General features: G+C 50.1%; 1 protein-coding gene across 1 annotated transcript in view; it reads right to left on the bottom strand.

Annotated features, from left to right (window-relative positions):
• Positions 1-5,713: 5,713 nt before the first annotated feature.
• fbxl19 (F-box and leucine rich repeat protein 19) overlaps positions 5,714-23,320 on the bottom strand; it is a 44,392-nt gene continuing 26,785 nt past the window's right edge. Inside the window, exons 5-11 of the mRNA XM_075453242.1 lie at positions 17,866-18,051; positions 17,704-17,736; positions 14,660-15,918; positions 12,313-12,476; positions 11,325-11,486; positions 11,021-11,242; positions 5,714-8,041 (exon numbers count right to left, since the gene is read on the bottom strand). Coding sequence (XP_075309357.1) covers positions 7,788-8,041; positions 11,021-11,242; positions 11,325-11,486; positions 12,313-12,476; positions 14,660-15,918; positions 17,704-17,736; positions 17,866-18,051 — 2,280 coding nt within the window. The 3' untranslated portion in view covers positions 5,714-7,787. The remainder of the gene's footprint in view (positions 8,042-11,020; positions 11,243-11,324; positions 11,487-12,312; positions 12,477-14,659; positions 15,919-17,703; positions 17,737-17,865; positions 18,052-23,320) is intronic.

Genomic DNA, 23,320 nt, shown 5'->3' with positions numbered 1-23,320 from the left:
TTAGGGGGGGGTTCTTTGAACTTTTCTCTTTTGATTGTGAGAATGCTTTAAGGACCGTTACCCAGAGCCCGTATGACAGGCATCAGTGGGACAGCTCCTAGTTCAGGACCCCATAACCTTCCAACACGGCGTGCATGATGAGGCCAGCCGAACCGAAAAAGCAGAAAGCTATTGCATCTATTGCTGCTGGCAGCTTTGTCCCCCCCAGTTCCAAAAACCTATCTGCGCCCCTGGACGAGAGGGATCCGGGCATGCTGGATGCCGTAATCGCCCAACTGTTTAACTCGGACACTGAAGATGATGAATTTAAGGGATTTGTGGACGAGGAATGAACTGAAAAAGTGTGTGTTGTGTTCTATTTTACGTGTTATAACTGAACAATTTTGAGAGTTATTGTGAATACGCTACGGTTTGATTTTGCGGACTTTTTGTCCAATCAGATTAAGGCCACGCCCATTTGGGGCAAATTCTGTCAGGGTCGAATTTGCACCAGAAATCTCCCATTGACATGAAAGGTCAAAATCCTGCTCCCAACACATTTTCTATTCGGGTTTATGTGCTCGCACAAACGTGCTTTCCTCGTACGTCTGCTGCGCGGGACCGTGAACATTCTACGAAGAAGATGGCGAGTGTGGAGTGCAACAACACGGTCGTGTTTCTGACAGAAGTTCCCTTTAGTCGTCGTACTGATGCGGAGAAGGAAGTTTGAAGTTTGGAAGGATTTTGGGGATTTTGGAGCTCGCCTTGCGAGGCAAAGATGAAACCCAGGGCTCCACCAACCCTGCTTTTCCAGGTAGCTAAATAACCTTTTGTGCTCAGTCATTGACTTGTAATGATTTAAATCTTTTATATAAAGTTGACAATAATAGCAGAATGTATAACGACACATTCATTGTTAATGGTGCAGTATTATAATTAAAAAGAGAGAAATCTCACATAAGTAAGCTGCACTTAACCAGGTTTGATAATTGGTTATGCTTTTCTAAGTCATATTTTCCAAAACTTCAATAAACACTTGACTTGGATTTATATGCTGTCATTTTAATGACTTTCTTTAGAATGAAAATTATGAGCTTATGTGTTTACTTATTTCATAGAATCCTGGAACAATAAGAGGAAAATAAATAAATAAATAAATAAATAAATAAATAATGGTTAAGGTGGAATATTAACTGATTGGCAAATGTTTTGCTTTTTCACAATGTAACTTCCCCAGTTTGACACTTTTTTGTAATTTTGTCGACTTAAAAATATCAGCAAGCATCCTGTTTGGGTTTCCACTAAGTGGCAAAATGAATCTGACGGTTTTCTTTATTCATTTATTAATTATCAAAGCTAAATTTCACATACACAAATGCACATTTTTTAAAAGAAAACCAAATTTCTATGTTTTTTGATTTAATTAAAGCAACATTTGCCCACAATTAAACCTTCAGCTAATCATAAAGCAGAAACAACAATATGGGATTATGGACAAACTGTTGTCCTAAATCTTTGTTTTATTTGTTTGTTTGTTTGTTTGTTTGTTTGTTTACACGAGCATCCTCAGCACATATGTCAGTTTGTTCAAAAGTTTTCTTTTTGCAAGAGTTTTGTGACTGTCATTCTCTTATTATTATTCTTATTATTATTCTTATCCTTATGCTCCCCTTGGCTTTTTTTTTGTTGACGTTATGTACACATTTATATGTCGTTATTCTGCTTTGTTGCAAATAAAGTTATTAAAACAAAAAGTTTGACACTTTTAACTGGTTCAGTGTTGCCATCTGGTGGACAAAAGAGATATTGCCTAAAATTGATATCTGATATCTGAATTTATGGGCACAAACAAGTTAGGGAAATGGTCTCGCTACCTAGACAAATATACCTCAGTGCTGTGGACTTTTATGGTAATTATGGACGTAACGGGGGAAAATGCACGACCTAAATAAAACGTCAGGAGCCGCCACTGCCTAAGAATGAATGAATAGAATCCTTGGACAACAAACAACACTTTGCAGCCCTTTTTCTGGGGAAGAAAGGGGATTTAAGTGACTTTGAACGTTTCATTGAGACCCCTGTGGGCGCTCTCACAATGAAACAAATTAACTGATATTTACACCTTTTTACGCAAAATGAGCTTTGCAAGCGCGTAGCGCTAATTGTTGCAGAAGGGATGCTCCAAATAAAGAGGCAGCCGGCATGATGCAGTGAAAGAACTTGAAAATCACCACAGAGGTAGCTGGGGACATGTAGAACAAGAATCTGGTGGAGTTTGCAGATAACAATTTAAATTGATTATTCTATTTATGGATCCAGCTGCATCCGTTCTGTATTAATCACTGATGAGAACACACTACATCACTAAAAAGTAGGGCTGGGCAACGATTAACATGTTTAATCACATGATTTCCCTGATTAATCACGATTAATCGCATTTGTACGCAGAATCCAAAAATGAATCCAAAAGTAGTGTATAGCTTTTAGCATTTAGCTTTATTTTAAATGTGCTGCCATATGAATGAAAGTGCCATAACATTTGTTGTGCAAACACACTTTTAACATCAGCATCTTTCTGTAGTTTTTATGTAGAAGCCTCGCTCCACTGTCTGTTTCCTTGAATGACTTGCTGCTATCAGTTGTGTGTTTTGCCTTTAAGTGATATTTTAGACTGGAACTACTACGCTGAGAAGACAATTCAACTTGGCAGAGTTTACAGATGACTTTGGTTCTGTCGACTCCGCCGTCTGGAAGAACTTTAACATGAAAATGGCCGAGTAAAAGTTCCGTACCCTTCTCCATGTTTGGTGGATCCGCCGATTACTTTCTTTTCCTGTTCCACAGCAGACAGCAGCAGACTTTTACAAAATAAAAGCCTGTGAGCAGCAGACTTTTACAAAATAAAAGCCTGTGAGCAGCAGACTTTTACAGAATAAAAGCCTGTGAGCAGCAGACTTTTACAAAATAAAAGCCTGTGAGCAGCAGACTTTTACAGAATAAAAGCCTGTGAGCAACAGACTTTTACAGAATAAAAGCCTGTGAGCAGCAGACTTTTACAAAATAAAAGCCTGTGAGCGACAGACTTTTACAGAATAAAAGCCTGTGAGCAGCAGACTTTTACAAAATAAAAGCCTGTGAGCAACAGACTTTTACAGAATAAAAGCCTGTGAGCAGCAGACTTTTACAAAATAAAAGCCTGTGAGCGACAGACTTTTACAGAATAAAAGCCTGTGGGCAACAGACTTTTACAGAATAAAAGCCTGTGAGCAGCAGACTTTTACAAAATAAAAGCCTGTGAGCAACAGACTTTTACAGAATAAAAGCCTGTGAGCAACAGACTTTTACAGAATAAAAGCCTGTGAGCAACAGACTTTTACAAAATAAAAGCCTGTGAGCAACACACTTTTACAAAATAAAAGCCTGTGAGCAACACACTTTTACAAAATAAAAGCCTGTGAGCAACAGACTTTTACAAAATAAAAGCCTGTGAGCAACAGACTTTTACAAAATAAAAGCCTGTGAGCAACAGACTTTTACAGAATAAAAGCCTGTGAGCAGCAGACTTTTACAAAATAAAAGCCTGTTTTACAATAATAAAATAAATAATAAAACAGGTGGTCCGTGGCGTAGTGGGCTGAGCAGGCGCCCCATGTCCTCGCTGCAGCTGGCCCCGGTTCGAGTCCCACATCGGACGGCCCTGTACTGCATGTCTTTCCCCCTCTCTTTCTGCCCCCTGCTTCCTGTCTCCATCAAAGGCACAAAAGCCCCCCAAAATGTTTGTTTAAAAAAAAAAGTATATATATAATATAATATATATATATTTTATATTTTTTTAATTAAAAATAAAAATAAAACATATTTAATTTAAAAAAGTATATATATATATAATATATATATATAATATAATTTATATTTTTTTAATAAAAAAAAACGTGTTAATGTTATTTTTAATGTTATAATTATAACCCAGCTGTGTGTTAAACAACATGAATGTTTTGCGTGTAATTGACGACACACTCGGGGTAAAAACAAACCCATTGCTTCTTTATTATTCATTGTACAGTAGTCACTCATACGTAGCTGCCTTGAGTTGGTCTTTTTGTCACTTTTCACTGTTTGTTCCAACTTGTTCCTCATTTTCCCATCAACACAACGGAAGAGTCATGGACAAAGTATAAAAACAAACCAAACACGAAGAAAAGCAGGAGAAATGCCCCTTTTCACAACAAAAACTACATTTGGCAAAAGGTGAGGAAGAGGGGGATGAAGAGGCCGATCCAGTGCATCTTTAACATCTTTAACATCTTTAACATCGACCCGAGCTTTACTAAGATCAGAGCAGGGATACGTCCGGCCGTCCCATTGGATAAGAGCTGTCGGGGAGTGTCGTCCAATCGGGTTTGATCTGCTCTCCTGTTGCCGTGCCAAGCAGCAAAGCATCGTCCCGGAACACAGTCACAAAAACAACTTAAAAAACACGTAAAAAAGAGGGCGAGCGGCCGATCTGATGCGTTTATGGCACAACGGGGGTCCCAACCGCACAACGGGGCGTCCCAACCGCACAACGGGGCGTCCCAACCGCACAACGGGGGTCCCAACCGCACGACGGGGCGTCCCAACCGCACGACGGGGCGTCCCAACCGCACGACGGGGGGTCCCAACCGCACGACGGGGCGTCCCAACCGCACAACGGGGGTCCCAACCGCACGACGGGGGTCCCAACCGCACGACGGGGGTCCCAACCGCACAACGGGGGTCCCAACCGCACAACGGGGGGTCCCAACCGCACGACGGGGGTCCCAACCGCACAACGGGGGTCCCAACCGCAAGACGGGGCGTCCCAACCGCAAGACGGGGCGTCCCAACCGCACAACGGGGCGTCCCAACCGCACAACGGGGCGTCCCAACCGTAAGACGGGGCGTCCCAACCGCACAACGGGGCGTCCCAACCGCACAACGGGGCGTCCCAACCGCACGACGGGGGTCCCAACCGCACGACGGGGGTCCCAACCGCACGACGGGGCGTCCCAACCGCAAGACGGGGCGTCCCAACCGCACGACGGGGCGTCCCAACCGCACGACGGGGCGTCCCAACCGCACGACGGGGCGTCCCAACCGCACGACGGGGCGTCCCAACCGCAAGACGGGGCGTCCCAACCGCACGACGGGGCGTCCCAACCGCACAACGGGGCGTCCCAACCGCACGACGGGGGTCCCAACCGCACAACGGGGGTCCCAACCGCACAACGGGGGTCCCAACCGCACAACGGAGCGTCCCAACCGCACAACGGGGGGTCCCAACCGCACGACGGGGCGTCCCAACCGCACGACGGGGGTCCCAACCGCACGACGGGGCGTCCCAACCGCACAACGGGGGGTCCCAACCGCACGACGGGGGTCCCAACCGCACAACGGGGGTCCCAACCGCACAACGGGGGTCCCAACCGCACAACGGGGCGTCCCAACCGCACAACGGGGGTCCCAACCGCACGACGGGGGTCCCAACCGCACGACGGGGGTCCCAACCGCACAACGGGGCGTCCCAACCGCACGACGGGGGGTCCCAACCGCACGACGGGGGGTCCCAACCGCACGACGGGGGGTCCCAACCGCACGACGGGGGGTCCCAACCGCACGACGGGGCGTCCCAACCGCACGACGGGGGGTCCCAACCGCACGACGGGGGGTCCCAACCGCACGACGGGGGTCCCAACCGCACGACGGGGGGTCCCAACCGCACAACGGGGGTCCCAACCGCACAACGGGGGTCCCAACCGCACAACGGGGGTCCCAACCGCACAACGGGGGGTCCCAACCGCACGACGGGCCGTCCTAACCGCACGACGGGGCGTCCCAACCGCACAACGGGGGGTCCCAACCGCACGACGGGCCGTCCTAACCGCACGACGGGGGTCCCAACCGCACAACGGGGGGTCCCAACCGCACGACGGGCCGTCCTAACCGCACGACGGGGCGTCCCAACTGCACGATGGGGCGTTCCAACCGCACCGTTGGGGATGTGTTGGTGTTGGGGACGCGTTGGCGTTGGGGACGCGGTGGCGTTGGGGACGTGTTGGCGTTGGGGACGCGGTGGCGTTGGGGACGTGTTGGCGTTGGGGACGCGGTGGCGTTGGCGTTGGGGACGCGGTGGCGTTGGCGTTGGGGACGCGGTGGCGGTGGCGTTGGGGACGCGGTGGCGTTGGGGACGCGGTGGCATTGGGGACGCGGTGGCGTTGGGGACGTGTTGGCGTTGGGGACGCGGTGGCGTTGGGGACGTGTTGGCGTTGGGGACGCGGTGGCGGTGGCGTTGGGGACGCGGTGGCGTTGGGGACGCGGTGGCGTTGGGGACGCGGTGGCGTTGGCGTTGGGGACGCGGTGGCGTTGGGGACGCGGTGGCGTTGGGGACGTGGTGGCGTCCGCACATGAGCAGAAGCTGCGGCGGCAAATAAATTAAATTCAAACAAAAACTCCTGAGAAAACACGATCAATGAGTCCGATCAGAGCCGATCAGGACGCCAAGTCAAAGACGGACGACTGAGGCTCAGTTTCAAACACCACACGCACGTGAGCGTGCACGCCCACACACACACACCCAGAGGGGGAACACCTGACCAAACACTGAGCCGAGATTTAAGGGACCAGCGGAAGATTATTGATCCGACCGTCCGACTGCTGATCGATCTCCTCACACGGCTGCTTCCTGACAGAAAACCGATCGATTGATCAGTCGGTCGATCGATCGATCGGTTTTCACTGTGGTGTTCCAGCTGAAGAACGGATCTGCTCGTCTGATTATTGATCCTTCTCTGTGCGTTGATTGGACGATTCTAAAAACGATGTGATGATGTCACGCTGGGATGAGGGAGGAGCTAAAGGCCTTAAAATCAATCATTTAACAACACGATTTTTTAAAAGAACAAGGAAATAACGTCACATCAATCAGGAATGAAAACATCTCAGGGTTTTAAATCTGTCACCAGGGTGATCAATAATGACTGATCAGTAATAACAGTGATCAATAATGACTGATCAGTAATAACAGTGATCAATAATGACTGATCAGTAATAACTGATCAATAATGACTGATCAGTAATAACTGATCAATAATGACTGATCAGTAATAACAGTGATCAATAATGGCTGATCAGTTATAACTGATCAATAATGGCTGATCAGTTATTACTGATCAATAATGACTGATCAGTAATAACAGTGATCAATAATGGCTGATCAGTTATAACTGATCAATAATGGCTGATCAGTTATTACTGATCAATAATGACTGATCAGTAATAACAGTGATCAATAATGGCTGATCAGTTATAACAGTGATCAATAATGACTGATCAGTTATTATTGATCAGAATCAGCTCATCAAACCATCTCTGATCGAGCCGATTGATCCAGATGAAGAGTATTGATTAGGCAGGAGTGTGTTCTTCTGTCTGCAGCGACTGACAGGTGGTCGCTGCGTGGTGATTGGTCGAAGGGGGAGAGGAGGATGATGCGGTCAGGAGGGGGCGGGGCTTATGTCTGGGGGTTAAAGGTCATTTACAGTAAACTACAGATATATACACACACCCAGAATTGTACAGAGAACAAATATGTACACGCTCAGGGCTTCTAATTTAACTACCCCAGCAGGAAGTGCCCCCCCCTCCTCTTCCTCACCAGCAGCAGGAGCGGCGCACAGCTCCTCCTCCTCTTCCTCGCCTGGCTGTAGCTCCTCCCCTTCCTCACCTGGCTGTAGTGTAACGAGGACGGAGGCGGAGCCTTCTGGACTCCAAGTGTCACATGACCCGGGACTCTAGCTGTTCTTCAGCAGCGTTCTGTCGTCAGGGGGGCAGGAGGCGGAGGAGGGAGCGGCGGCGGCGGCGGCGGCCCCGGAGGACGAGGAGGCGGAGCCGGCGGCAGAGGAGGAGGAGCCGGCGGCGTGAAGGGGGAAGGAGAGCAGCTGTCCGGTCTCAGAGGAGAGGAGGGCGCAGCAGCGCAGGTCGGCCGTCTGCAGGGCGGCGCAGCGGCGCAGCAGCGGGACGCACTGCTCCGTCACCTTCACACAACCTGGAGAACAGAGAGGGGGAGGAGCCATGAGGGGGCGGAGCCACCAGGAGGAGGAGCCACCAGGAGGCAGAGCCACCAGGAGGCTCAGAACCAGGAGGCAGAGCCACCAGGAGGAGGAGCCACCAGGAGGCAGAGCCACCAGGAGGCAGAGCCACCAGGAGGCAGAGCCACCAGGAGGCAGAGCCACCAGGAGGCAGAGCCACCAGGAGGCTCAGCACCAGGAGGCAGAGCCACCAGGAGGCGGAGCCACCAGGAGGCGGAGCCACCAGGAGGCGGAGCCACCAGGAGGCGGAGCCACCAGGAGGCGGAGCCACCAGGAGGCAGAGCCACCAGGAGGCTCAGCACCAGGAGGCAGAGCCACCAGGAGGCTCAGCACCAGGAGGCTCAGCACCAGGAGGCTCAGCACCAGGAGGCAGAGCCACCAGGAGGCTCAGCACCAGGAGGCTCAGCACCAGGAGGCTCAGCACCAGGAGGCAGAGCCACCAGGAGGCTCAGCACCAGGAGGCTCAGCACCAGGAGGCAGAGCCACCAGGAGGCAGAGCCACCAGGAGGCTCAGCACCAGGAGGCAGAGCCACCAGGAGGCAGAGCCACCAGGAGGCTCAGCACCAGGAGGCTCAGCACCAGGAGGCGGAGCCACCAGGAGGCTCAGCACCAGGAGGCTCAGCACCAGGAGGCGGAGCCACCAGGAGGCTCAGCACCAGGAGGCGGAGCCACCAGGAGGCTCAGCACCAGGAGGCTCAGCACCAGGAGGCTCAGCACCAGGAGGCAGAGCCACCAGGAGGCAGAGCCACCAGGAGGCTCAGCACCAGGAGGCTCAGCACCAGGAGGCGGAGCCACCAGGAGGCAGAGCCACCAGGAGGCTCAGCACCAGGAGGCGGAGCCACCAGGAGGCAGAGCCACCAGGAGGCTCAGCACCAGGAGGCGGAGCCACCAGGAGGCTCAGCACCAGGAGGCTCAGCACCAGGAGGCAGAGCCACCAGGAGGCAGAGCCACCAGGAGGCGGAGCCACCAGGAGGCAGAGCCACCAGGAGGCGGAGCCACCAGGAGGCAGAGCCACCAGGAGGCTCAGCACCAGGAGGCAGAGCCACCAGGAGGCAGAGCCACCAGGAGGCGGAGCCACCAGGAGGCAGAGCCACCAGGAGGCTCAGCACCAGGAGGCGGAGCCACCAGGAGGCTCAGCACCAGGAGGCTCAGCACCAGGAGGCTCAGCACCAGGAGGCAGAGCCACCAGGAGGCAGAGCCACCAGGAGGCAGAGCCACCAGGAGGCTCAGCACCAGGAGGCTCAGCACCAGGAGGCAGAGCCACCAGGAGGCTCAGCACCAGGAGGCTCAGCACCAGGAGGCGGAGCCACCAGGAGGCTCAGCACCAGGAGGCTCAGCACCAGGAGGCTCAGCACCAGGAGGCTCAGCACCAGGAGGCGGAGCCACCAGGAGGCTCAGCACCAGGAGGCTCAGCACCAGGAGGCTCAGCACCAGGAGGCGGAGCCACCAGGAGGCAGAGCCACCAGGAGGCGGAGCCACCAGGAGGCTCAGCACCAGGAGGCGGAGCCACCAGGAGGCAGAGCCACCAGGAGGCAGAGCCACCAGGAGGCTCAGCACCAGGAGGCGGAGCCACCAGGAGGCAGAGCCACCAGGAGGCAGAGCCACCAGGAGGCTCAGCACCAGGAGGCTCAGCACCAGGAGGCGGAGCCACCAGGAGGCTCAGCACCAGGAGGCGGAGCCACCAGGACGCTCAGCACCAGGAGGCGGAGCCACCAGGAGGCGGAGCCACCAGGAGGCGGAGCCACCAGGAGGCTCAGCACCAGGAGGCTCAGCACCAGGAGGCGGAGCCACCAGGAGGCTCAGCACCAGGAGGCGGAGCCACCAGGAGGCTCAGCACCAGGAGGCTCAGCACCAGGAGGCTCAGCACCAGGAGGCTCAGCACCAGGAGGCTCAGCACCAGGAGGCGGAGCCACCAGGAGGCTCAGCACCAGGAGGCTCAGCACCAGGAGGCGGAGCCACCAGGAGGCGGAGCCACCAGGAGGCTCAGCACCAGGAGGCGGAGCCACCAGGAGGCAGAGCCACCAGGAGGCAGAGCCACCAGGAGGCAGAGCCACCAGGAGGCCCAGCACCAGGAGGCGGAGCCACCAGGAGGCGGAGCCACCAGGAGGCAGAGCCACCAGGAGGCTCAGCACCAGGAGGCTCAGCACCAGGAGGCGGAGCCACCAGGAGGCAGAGCCACCAGGAGGCAGAGCCACCAGGAGGCAGAGCCACCAGGAGGCAGAGCCACCAGGAGGCAGAGCCACCAGGAGGCTCAGCACCAGGAGGCTCAGCACCAGGAGGCTCAGCACCAGGAGGCAGAGCCACCAGGAGGCAGAGCCACCAGGAGGCAGAGCCACCAGGAGGCCCAGCACCAGGAGGCGGAGCCACCAGGAGGCCCAGCACCAGGAGGCAGAGCCACCAGGAGGCTCAGCACCAGGAGGCTCAGCACCAGGAGGCTCAGCACCAGGAGGCGGAGCCACCAGGAGGCAGAGCCACCAGGAGGCTCAGCACCAGGAGGCTCAGCACCAGGAGGCGGAGCCACCAGGAGGCAGAGCCACCAGGAGGCGGAGCCACCAGGAGGCGGAGCCACCAGGAGGCGGAGCCACCAGGAGGCTCAGCACCAGTAGGAGGAGCCACCAGGAGGCTCAGCCACCAGGAGGCCCAGCACCAGTAGGAGGAGCCACCAGGAGGCGGAGCCACCAGGAGGCCCAGCACCAGTAGGAGGAGCCACCAGGAGGCCCAGCACCAGGAGGCTCAGCCACCAGGAGGCTCAGCCACCAGCAGGCCCAGCACCAGTAGGAGGAGCCACCAGGAGGCTCAGCCACCAGGAGGCGGAGCCACCAGGAGGCCCAGCACCAGTAGGAGGAGCCACCAGGAGGCCCAGCACCAGTAGGAGGAGCCACCAGGAGGCTCAGCCACCAGGAGGCGGAGCCACCAGGGCTCAGGTGTGGGCTTACCTGCCAGGCTGAGGTGGGTGAGGCTCTCTCTCAGGGGGGACAGGGGGGAGGACAGCGTGTGCACCGCCTGGTCCCCGATGTTGGCACAGTGGCTCAGGTCCAGCCGGGTCAGGTGGGGGACGTACCGCACCAGCAGGCGGCACGACGAGTCCGTCAGGTCCAACCCGGCCAACCGCAGCTCCGTCATGTTCTGGAAGCGCCCCGCTCGGGTCTCGCCGTGAGCTGGTGGACCAATCACAGAGCAGAGAACCTTCAGTTCCCAGAGCGAGGGAGAAGCCTGTAAGAGTGTGGGCGGCGGTCTCACCTGTCCTGGTGTCAGGGGGCGGGGCCAGAAGCTCTCTCAGGTGGGAGTCTTTCAGGTCCTCCACTCTGCTGAGGTCCAGCAGCTTCAGGCAGGGACAGACGGCCTGACAGAGGGCAGAGACCGCCGGCCACGCACAGCCCGACACGTTCAGCTCCAGCAGACCTGAGACGGGGGGGCAGGGGCAGTTAACCACCTGATGGGCTCTGAGGTTCAGTGTTAGCATCTGTTAGCTTCTCTGCTACAGTCTCTGCTTTCATAAACTGTATTTTAATACACAAGTTGCCTCAGCTTCCTTCTGTTCTCTGCTAGCTTCCTTCTGTTGGCTTCCTTCTGTTCTCCGCTAGCTTCCTTCTGTTAGCTTCCTTCTGTTCTCTGCTAGCTTCCTTCTGTTAGCTTCCTTCTGTTCTCCGCTAGCTTCCTTCTGTTAGCTTCCTTCTGTTCTCCGCTAGCTTCCTTCTGTTAGCTTCCTTCTGTTCTCCGCTAGCTTCCTTCTGTTACCTCCCTTTGTTAGCTTCCTTCTGTTCTCCGCTAGCTTCCTTCTGTTCTCCGCTAGCTTCCTTCTGTTCTCTGCTAGCGTCCTTCTGTTTTCTGCTAGCGTCCTTCTGTTCTCCGCTAGCTTCCTTCTGTTCTCCGCTAGCGTCCTTCTGTTCTCTGCTAGCTTCCTTCTCAGCTAGCTGACTGATTCCCATTAAAATGCTAACGTGAAATGTTCCCTTGTGTTTGTTCTGCTCAGTGGACTCTATGTGTGAACTGGCTGCTTTCTGCTGAGATGCTGTAGCATTGATGTTGTGCTATCGTGCTAAGCTAACTGGTTTTTACAATGGAAACACTGTACATTGTTTTTTCTTTTCTTTTCTTTGAAATGCTCCCAAACTTTACAAATGTTTTCTCTGATTTTGCTCCTCGCTGTTTCCTCCATCAGATCAAGCTGCTACAAACGTGCGCACATTGTGCGCCGGTAATAACTGTGGGAGGGTGTGCGTGTCACCTTGTAAGCGGTTGATGAGCCACATCAGCTGCTTCTTGGAGATGTTGGTGTAGCCCAGGTTGAGGGAGACGGGCTGCCGGCGGATGATCCCGCTCAGCATGGGCGGTGTGATGGAGCGCTGGCGGCTCAGGTCGATCTGAGTCCACAGCCGCTTGTCACAGCACCTGGAAGAGGAGGGTGATCAATACACATGTGATCTGTGATTATTGATGGTTTACAGTCAGGGAGGGTGATCAATACACATGTGACCTGTGATTATTGATGGTTTACAGTCAGGGAGGGTGATCAATACACATGTGACCTGTGATTATTGATGGTTTACAGTCAGGGAGGGTGATCAATAAACATGTGACCTGTGATTATTGATGGTTTACAGTCAGGGAGGGTGATCAATACACATGTGACCTGTGATTATTGATGGTTTACAGTCAGGGAGGGTGATCAATAAACATGTGACCTGTGATTATTGATGTTGCTACACGTCACATGTTTACATGACACGTTTACATGTCACACGTTTACACGTCACATGTTTACACGTCACATGTTTACATGTCAAACATTTACACGTCACACGTTTACACGTCACACGTTTACACGTCACACGTTTACATGACACATGTTAACACGTCACATGTTTACATGACACATGTTTACACGTCACATGTTTACACGTCACACGTTTACACGTCACATGTTTACATGACACATGTTAACACGTCACACGTTTACACGTCACATGTTTACACGTCACATGTTTACATGACACGTGTTAACACGTCACATGTTTACATGACACGTTTACATGTCACATGTTTACACGTCACATGTTTACACGTCACATGTTTACACGTCACATGTTTACACGTCACATGTTTACATGACACATGTTTACATGTCACATGTTTACACGTCACATGTTTACGTCACATGTTTACATGACATGTTTACGTGACACGTTAACACGTCACATGTTAACACGTCACATGTTTACATGACACGTTTACATGACACATGTTTACACGTCACATGTATACATGACACATGTTTACATGACACACGTTTACATTTCACACGTCACATGTTTACACATCAAATGTTTACATGACACATGTTTACATGACACATGTTTACACGTCACATGTTTACATGACACATGTTTACATGACACGTTTACACGTCACATGTTTACATGACACATGTTTACATGACACGTTTACACGTCACATGTATAAATGACACATGTTTACATGACACACGTTTACACTTCACACGTCACATGTTTACACGTCAAATGTTTACATGACACATGTTTACATGACACATGTTTACACGTCACATGTTTACATGACACATGTTTACATGACACACGTTTACATTTCACACGTCACATGTTTACACATCAAATGTTTACATGACACATGTTTACATGACACATGTTTACACGTCACATGTTTACATGACACATGTTTACATGACACGTTTACACGTCACATGTTTACATGACACATGTTTACATGACACGTTTACACGTCACATGTATAAATGACACATGTTTACATGACACACGTTTACACTTCACACGTCACATGTTTACACGTCAAATGTTTACATGACACATGTTTACATGACACATGTTTACACGTCACATGTTAACACGTCACATGTTTACATGACACATGTTTACACGTCACATGTTTACATGACACATGTTTACATGACACGTTTACACGTCACATGTATAAATGACACATGTTTACATGACACACGTTTACACTTCACACGTCACATGTTTACACGTCAAATGTTTACATGACACGTTTACATGACACATGTTTACACGTCACATGTTAACACGTCACATGTTTACATGACACATGTTTACACGTCACATGTTTACACGTCAAATGTTTACACGTCACATGTTTACACGTCACATGTTTACACGTCAAATGTTTACACGTCACATGTTTACACGTCACATGTTTACATGACACATGTTTACACGTCACATGTTTACATGACACATGTTTACACGTCACATGTTTACACGTCAAATGTTTACACGTCACATGTTTACACGTCACATGTTTACACGTCAAATGTTTACACGTCACATGTTTACACGTCAAATGTTTACACGTCAAATGTTTACACGTCACATGTTAACACGTCACATGTTTACATGACACATGTTTACACGTCACATGTTTACACGTCAAATGTTTACACGTCACATGTTTACACGTCAAATGTTTACACGTCAAATGTTTATTGATGTCAGGAAGGGTGATCAATACAACCTGTGATCTGTGATTATTGATGTTTATATTTATTTTATACTGACCAGCGGCTCCAGGTGCGACACACCCTCATGCACACGCACAGCTCCCGCTGGCTCAGGAAGGTGAAGACTCGCAGCCACACGTCCCGGGTCATGATGTGGGCGGAGCCGCAGTCCAGCGGCAGGCAGCTGGGCTCGGGGCAGGCGGGCGGCGGCCGCACCAGGTGCCTCTCCATCTGGACGGGCCGTGGAGGCGAGGGCACGGCCGGCGGGCTGCGCTTCATCACGTGAGAGCGCGGCGCGAGGCGGGACGGCTGCGAGCAGGGGGACGCCGCCATCGCTGACATCATGAGGCCGCCGCCCGCCCCGCCCCCTCCGTTGGAGGTGGGGATGGAGGAGCAGCCGCTCCTGGACGTCTGGTTCTTACTGTTGCTACGGACCTTGTTGCTGCGGCTCCCGCTGCCTTTGGCCCCGCCCCCACTGTGTCTGTGATTAGACAGAAGTCCGCTGGCGTTCTCCTTCTCGCCCCCCTCCCTCCCCGCTCCGCCCGTCCCTCCCCGTGTCCGCCCGTTGCGCGCCTCCTGCCCGTTGCTGCGCTGCTTCGGGGTGAAGCCATCGTGCTGCGAGGACGGAGGCATCTGATTGGAGGAGAGGGGCGAGGGCGGCGGCAGGGAGGCGGAGTTCTTCCTGCTTCTGTCTGAGGTGGGCGTGTCCTCGTCCTCCGCCTCCATCAGCCCTGCTTTGCGTCCCCGTGAAGGTGCGTCTCCGCCCGCTCTCCTTCGGGCTTTGTCCCCGCCACCCGCCGTCTGCTCCTCCTCCCGCTCTGACTCCTCCCCCCTCGCCGCCTCCCCCTCCGACTCCTCGCTGGCGCTGAAGCCCAGCTCGGCCAGACGGCGCTCCCTCTCCCGTTCCCTCTCCCGCTCGCTGCGACTCCGCTCCCTCTCCGCCCGGCTGGCGCTGTTGTTGCCGTAGGCGGCGGGAGGCGGCGGCGCGGGCGAGGAGGACGAAGGCGAGGACCCTCCCCCCTGGTCCCCCCGGAGGGAGTCGTCGGAGTCGGACTCCGAGTCGGACTCTGAGCTGGAGGAGGAGGAGGACGAGGACTCGGCGCGGCGCTCCAGCAGACACATCCTCTTGAATCGCTCCAGCTTCTCTCGGTGGTGCGAGCGCTGGTCTGCGCTGGACACGCCCCCAGGGCCGCCCCCAGGGCCGCCGCCGCCGGACTGCGAGGAAGACGAGGAGGCGGAGGAGCCCTGCAGGCCTCCGGCTGGTCCTCCGGAGGAGGAGGCGGGGCCATTCGACTCTCCCGCCTCCTGTTTGGGTTTCTGATGAAGACAAATACGTTGCGTGTTAATGGTCACATGTTTACATGATGCATGTCTAACTGCTGCATGTCTGTCACATGTATAACAGACGCATGTTTACACGTCACATGTTTACATGAAACGTTTCCATGTCACACGTTTCCATGTCAAACGTTTACATGTCACACGTTTACATGTCACTTGTTTAGATGACACATGTTTACATGACACATGTTTACATGTCACATGTTTACATGTCACATGTCACTTGTTTACATGACACATGTTTACATGACACATGTCACTTGTTTACATGACACATGTTTACATGACACATGTTTACATGTCACATGTCACTTGTTTACATGACACATGTTTACATGACACATGTTTACATGTCACATGTCACTTGTTTACATGACATGTTTACATGACACATGTTTACATGACACATGTTTACATGTCACATGTCACATGTTTACATGTCACTTGTTTACATGACACATGTTTACATGTCACGTCACTTATTTACATGACACATGTTTACATGACACATGTCACTTGTTTACATGACACATGTTTACATGTCACATGTTTACATGACATGTTTACATGACACATGTTTAAATGTCACATGTTTACATGTCACGTCACTTGTTTACATGACACATGTTTACATGTCACATGTCACTTGTTTACATGACACATGTTTACATGACACATGTTTACATGACACATGTTTACATGTCACATGTTTACATGACATGTTTACATGACACATGTTTACATGTCACATGTTTACATGTCACGTCACTTGTTTACATGACACATGTTTACATGACACGTCACTTGTTTACATGACACATGTTTACATGACACATGTTTACATGTCACATGTTTACATGACATGTTTACATGACACATGTTTACATGTCACATGTTTACATGACACGTCACTTGTTTACATGTCACACGTTTACATGACACGTTTACATGTCACACGTTTACATGACACATGTTTACATGACACATGTTTACATGTCACATGTTCACATGACACATGTTTACATGTCACATGTTCACATGTTTACACGTCACACGTTTCCATGTCACATGTTTACATGTCACATGTTTACATGACATGTTTACATGACACATGTTTACATGACACATGTTTACATGTCACATGTTTACATGACACATGTCACTTGTTTACATGTCACATGTTTACATGTCACGTCACTTGTTTACATGACACATGTTTACACGTCACTTGTTTACATGACACATGTTTACATGACACATGTCACATGTTTACATGTCACGTCACTTGTTTACATGACATGTTTACATGACACATGTTTACATGACACATGTTTACATGTCAACATGTGACATGACACATGTTTACATGTCAACATGTGACATGACACATGTTTACATGACACGTCACATGTTTACATGACACATGTCACTTGTTTACATGACACATGTTTACATGTCAACATGTGACATGACACATGTTTACATGTCAACATGTGACATGACACATGTTTACATGCTGCATCTTTTGGTTGAAAATATATTGAGTTTATTTCAGAGTCCCAGTGACAAACAAATAAACTGATGAATTGGAAAGTAAAAGGTCATATATGGATTACTATTGTTAATAATTTATCATGCGTTATGATGAATAAATGCGTCTCTTCCACTTCCTGTTGCTGCTGCTGACACCATTGTGTTTCTCTTCATGGATCAATAAATGTTTTTTTTGTCTCTAACTTAATAAAGGCGAGTTTAACGTACCTTTTTGAGGCGTTTTTCGTGCCCACCTTTCATCTGAGAAGGAAAAGAGAGACACAGTGTGAGCTGAAACAGTGGACCTGGTTTCAGCTTCTCGTCACATGATGAAGAAGAACCATGCTGAGAAATCAATAAAGAACAAATCGATGGTTCTGTCAGACTCGCCTTCTTCTTGGGCCCGCTGTCCGGAGGCTGCTCCTTCTCCTTCTTCCTCTTGTGTCCCCCGTCGGTCCTCCCCCCCTCCTCCAGGGAGGGAGGGGCTTTCTTCTTAGGGGGAGGGTCGTCGGTGAGCTTCCAGCGTCCCACCTCCCCGTTATCCAGCCTGCGCTTCCCCAGCCCGTCGGCCTGGTCCTGGACACAAGCGTGGGACAGTTTCAGAGCTTCATCTCACTGTCAAACAGACCACAGGGAGACCCGAGGTTCCACAGCCTCTAAAACAGCGCCCCCCCAAACCCCCGGGCCACACAAAGAAGAAATAACTTACTTTATTTTGTTTTTATTTATTATCCAGCCACCACAAAGAATAAATAACTTACATTATTTCCTTTTTATTTATTATCCGGCCCCCACAAAGAATAAATAACTTACATTATTTCCTTTTTATTTATTATCCGGCCCCCACAAAGAATAAATAACTTATTTTATTTCCTTTTTATTTATTATCCGGCCCCCACAAAGAATAAATAACTTACTTTATTTCCTTTTTATTTATTATCCGGCCCCCACAAAGAATAAATAACTTACTTTATTTCCTTTTTATTTATTATCCGGCCCCCACAAAGAATAAATAACTTACATTATTTCCTTTTTATTTATTATCCGGCCCCCACAAAGAATAAATAACTTACTTTATTTTGTTTTTATTTATTATCCGGCCCCCACAAAGAATAAACAACTTACTTTATTTTTTTATTTATTATTTTTTATCCGGCCCCCATCCCGGGCCACAGAAAGAAGAAATAACTTACTTTATTTAATTTATTATCTGAGTCTGAAAAATGTCTGTGTTACATCCGTCTATGACTCACTGACACGTGTCAAGATGCTCGTCTCGGTCACGTGACACATTAAGGCTAATATGAAACCCACCAGCTTTCAGAATGAGTAAAACATTCTTTGCAAAGGGGAAAAGAATCAGTGAGGAGACAGAAGAAGAGCCGATGACCACTGAGAAACAGAAAGCTGCGTTTAACAGACACCAGGAGACGTAAGATGACGTTTATGGTGACAGGTGGTTCCTGCAACAGGCCCGCTCTGAGGCAACGAAGCCTTCAGAACCAAAAGTTACATAGAAGTACAGTTTATTATCATATTTACCACAGTATGTACCACAGTTTGTGTTGGTCCATTAATTTTCCTTTGTTGGATTTATCCGGCACACTAGGCCGTAAGGTGAACCCCGTTTTCGTTTCTTCTTGCTCCGACGTCTGGCAACTACAGGATCTCTACTTCATAAAAAAGCAGGAGGCATGTCAAGCTTACAGTAAAAAGTTTGTTGCAAAAGTTCCTGCCCGTTTTTCATGCCGAGACATTTATTGCAGAACTAGCTTCTACAGGGCGTAATCATTTTTGGTCAGGGAGTAGTGGCACGGCTCGACACGTGATCGTGCTACACCAATAGAGTCGCAGATTTATGACAACAAACCGGCAACATGGCTGCCTCCGTCTTTTCATTCAAAGTTACCGATATAGAGGAATTCTTCAAAAAGTCTTCTAAAATCGACCAAATTGATCCTAAAACGTGCTTTATACATAGCCAACCCCACGAAGAATAACGAGGCAAGTGGGCGGCCTAGTTATTTTTTTTATGCAAGTCATTTTTATCAATAAAAGATAATCAACTGAGTTTGAGTCATGAAAAGGACCATGAAATCATTCATTTATTCACTCACTCACAACTGTGTACAACACATCCAAACCACAAAAAAGACAGAAAACATATTTACAAAATGCAAAACAAAATAGTAAAGCTATTCTATGACGAGCTATTCCTCACAGTCAGAGTCAGGACTGTGATCGTCTTCCCTGTCCTCAATTTCTGTTGTGTTTAAACAGTTGGTGCATCTACACAAGTCTATGCAAACAAAGTCCAGCTGTCTCACAGGAACATCTGCCTGTCTCACAGGAACATCTGTCTGTCTCACAGGAACATCCGTCTGTCTCACAGGAACATCCGCCTGTCTCACAGGAACATCCGCCTGTCTCACAGGAACATCCGCCTGTCTCACAGGAACATCGGCCTGTCTCACAGGAACATCGGCCTGTCTCACAGGAACATCGGCCTGTCTCACAGGAACATCTGCCTGTCTCACAGGAACATCTGCCTGTCTCACAGGAACATCTGCCTGTCTCACAGGAACATCGGCCTGTCTCACAGGAACATCGGCCTGTCTCACAGGAACATCGGCCTGTCTCACAGGAACATCGGCCTGCCTCACAGGAACATCTGCCTGTCTCACAGGAACATCTGCCTGTCTCACAGGAACATCTGCCTGTCTCACAGGAACATCTGCCTGTCTCACAGGAACATCTGCCTGTCTCACAGGAACATCTGCCTGTCTCACAGGAACATCTGCCTGTCTCACAGGAACATCTGCCTGTCTCACAGGAACATCGGCCTGTCTCACAGGAACATCTGTCTGCCTCACAGGAACATCTGCCTGTCTCACAGGAACATCTGCCTGTCTCACAGGAACATCGGCCTGTCTCACAGGAACATCGGCCTGTCTCACAGGAACATCGGCCTGTCTCACAGGAACATCTGCCTGTCTCACAGGAACATCGGCCTGTCTCACAGGAACATCGGCCTGTCTCACAGGAACATCTGCCTGCCTCACAGGAACATCTGCCTGTCTCACAGGAACATCTGTCTGTCTCACAGGAACATCTGACTGTCTCACAGGAACATCTGCCTGTCTCACAGGAACATCGGCCTGTCTCACAGGAACATCTGCCTGTCTCACAGGAACATCTGCCTGTCTCACAGGAACATCTGCCTGTCTCACAGGAACATCTGCCTGTCTCACAGGAACATCTGCCTGTCTCACAGGAACATCGGCCTGTCTCACAGGAACATCGGCCTGTCTCACAGGAACATCTGTCTGTCTCACAGGAACATCTGCCTGTCTCACAGGAACATCGGCCTGTCTCACAGGAACATCTGCCTGTCTCACAGGAACATCTGCCTGTCTCACAGGAACATCTGTCTGTCTCACAGGAACATCTGCCTGTCTCACAGGAACATCTGCCTGCCTCACAGGAACATCGGCCTGTCTCACAGGAACATCTGTCTGTCTCACAGGAACATCTGCCTGTCTCACAGGAACATCGGCCTGTCTCACAGGAACATCTGTCTGTCTCACAGGAACATCTGCCTGTCTCACAGGAACATCGGCCTGTCTCACAGGAACATCTGCCTGTCTCACAGGAACATCTGCCTGTCTCACAGGAACATCTGCCTGTCTCACAGGAACATCGGCCTGTCTCACAGGAACATCTGCCTGTCTCACAGGAACATCTGCCTGTCTCACAGGAACATCTGCCTGTCTCACAGGAACATCGGCCTGTCTCACAGGAACATCTGTCTGTCTCACAGGAACATCGGCCTGTCTCACAGGAACATCTGTCTGTCTCACAGGAACATCTGTCTGTCTCACAGGAACATCGGCCTGTCTCACAGGAACATCGGCCTGTCTCACAGGAACATCTGTCTGTCTCACAGGAACATCTGCCTGTCTCACAGGAACATCGGCCTGTCTCACAGGAACATCTGCCTGTCTCACAGGAACATCTGTCTGTCTCACAGGAACATCTGTCTGTCTCACAGGAACATCTGCCTGTCTCACAGGAACATCGGCCTGTCTCACAGGAACATCGGCCTGTCTCACAGGAACATCTGCCTGTCTCACAGGAACATCGGCCTGTCTCACAGGAACATCGGCCTGTCTCACAGGAACATCTGCCTGTCTCACAGGAACATCGGCCTGTCTCACAGGAACATCGGCCTGTCTCACAGGAACATCTGCCTGTCTCACAGGAACATCTGCCTGTCTCACAGGAACATCGGCCTGTCTCACAGGAACATCTGCCTGCCTCACAGGCACGTCCCTTGCAGCCTGGCCAAAAATGATTACGCCCTGTAGAAGCTAGTTCTGCAATAAATGTATCGGCATAAAAAACGGGCAGGAATTTTTGCGACAAACTTTTTACTGTAAGCTTGACATGCCTCCTGCTTTTTTATGAAGTAGAGATCCTGTAGTGGCCAGATGTCGGAGCAAGATTCAATTTCTGAAGCACTTTTCGGGGTTCACCTTACGGCCTACACCTTAAAGGCCGGTCGGTCCGTGAACATATGGTCTGACTTTAAACCGGACCGCTGCGTTAAAGACGTTTAAAACTTCTACGCTTCAACAACATCATCACGTGTTTGGAGACTACATTGCTGGAAAAATTGAATTAGATTTTTTATAACACCCAAAATTAGGAAGAAACATACTTGATGTTGGAGAAGCTGTGGAGATGTAAATGAGAACCACTCACATGTGTTCTGGGTTATGTTGTATCCAAGTCTTGTACATTATTATATCTTGGTGTTATTACGTTAAATGTTGTGTTGAAAGATGATAGATACATATTGAAAATGATGTTAGTAGCCTGTAAAAAGGCAATTACAAGAAGACCATCCCAGGAAAATCTTGAAAGTTACGGACGAAATCCATATTATGGAACAACTGACTTATAAAATAAGGAGTCAAGAGGATCAATGCTGCCGAAAGTGGGAGAAATGGAGTAAATACATAAAAACGACAGGACAAGGACCATCACATTGATATGGAAAATTGATCAAACTGTAGAAACATGGTAATCCAACATGTTCTTTTCCACTTTTTTGTTTTTTTATTTGTTTCCCCCCCCCACTCTCCTTCCCCTTGCATAATGTTCTAAAGAAAAACAATAAAAAACTTCTCCGCTTCAAACTCAAGTTTAGCTTTAGTTCCAGACTTCTCCTGAGAAAAGGGTGTGAAACGCCATTTCAAGAAATAAAGAAAAACAACCATAAAATAATCAATTAAACATGTGAAAAAGAGATAAATAACATTTAGTTCATTAAAAACAAACTCAACTGAAGTGTGGCACCAGAAGAATAAAGGAGCCAGCAGCTTCTGACACACTTTATCAGACTAAATCCCAGATTTCTTAGCCACGTTTTCAGCTGATTTCACCAAACATTGTCAGAAGAAGCAGGAAAACGGATCATAAGCACCGGGTCCACCCCCTCCCTGCAGCCCGTCCATCTACAGCTGCACTCTGACAGTTTGCTGAGGATAAAAGGATCCTCAGGTATTCTGTTCCTGCTCTGTGACGCCCCCTGCAGGCAGAAACTCATCCTCATGCAGAGGGTGTGTCCAGTGTTTTCACCTGTAAACTGCAGCTAAACTTCATCAAAGTGTTTCCTGCTCAGTGTTTCCCTTTTTCACCTGAATCCCTCCAGCCGCTGGTCGACTCTCTGACACATCTCACCTGTCCTGTTGAATCCTGACAGTTTCCATAGTTTGGTCACAGAGTCGGTGATGAAAGTGGAATCAGCACTTTGCTCTAGTTTGGCCCACTAACCCCACCT

The sequence above is a fragment of the Odontesthes bonariensis genome, chromosome 21 (assembly GCF_027942865.1).
Source record: "Odontesthes bonariensis isolate fOdoBon6 chromosome 21, fOdoBon6.hap1, whole genome shotgun sequence".
NCBI classification, from domain to species: Eukaryota; Metazoa; Chordata; class Actinopteri; order Atheriniformes; family Atherinopsidae; genus Odontesthes; species Odontesthes bonariensis.
Note: the sequence above shows the minus strand (reverse complement) of the source record. Positions and strands in the feature narration are given on the sequence as shown.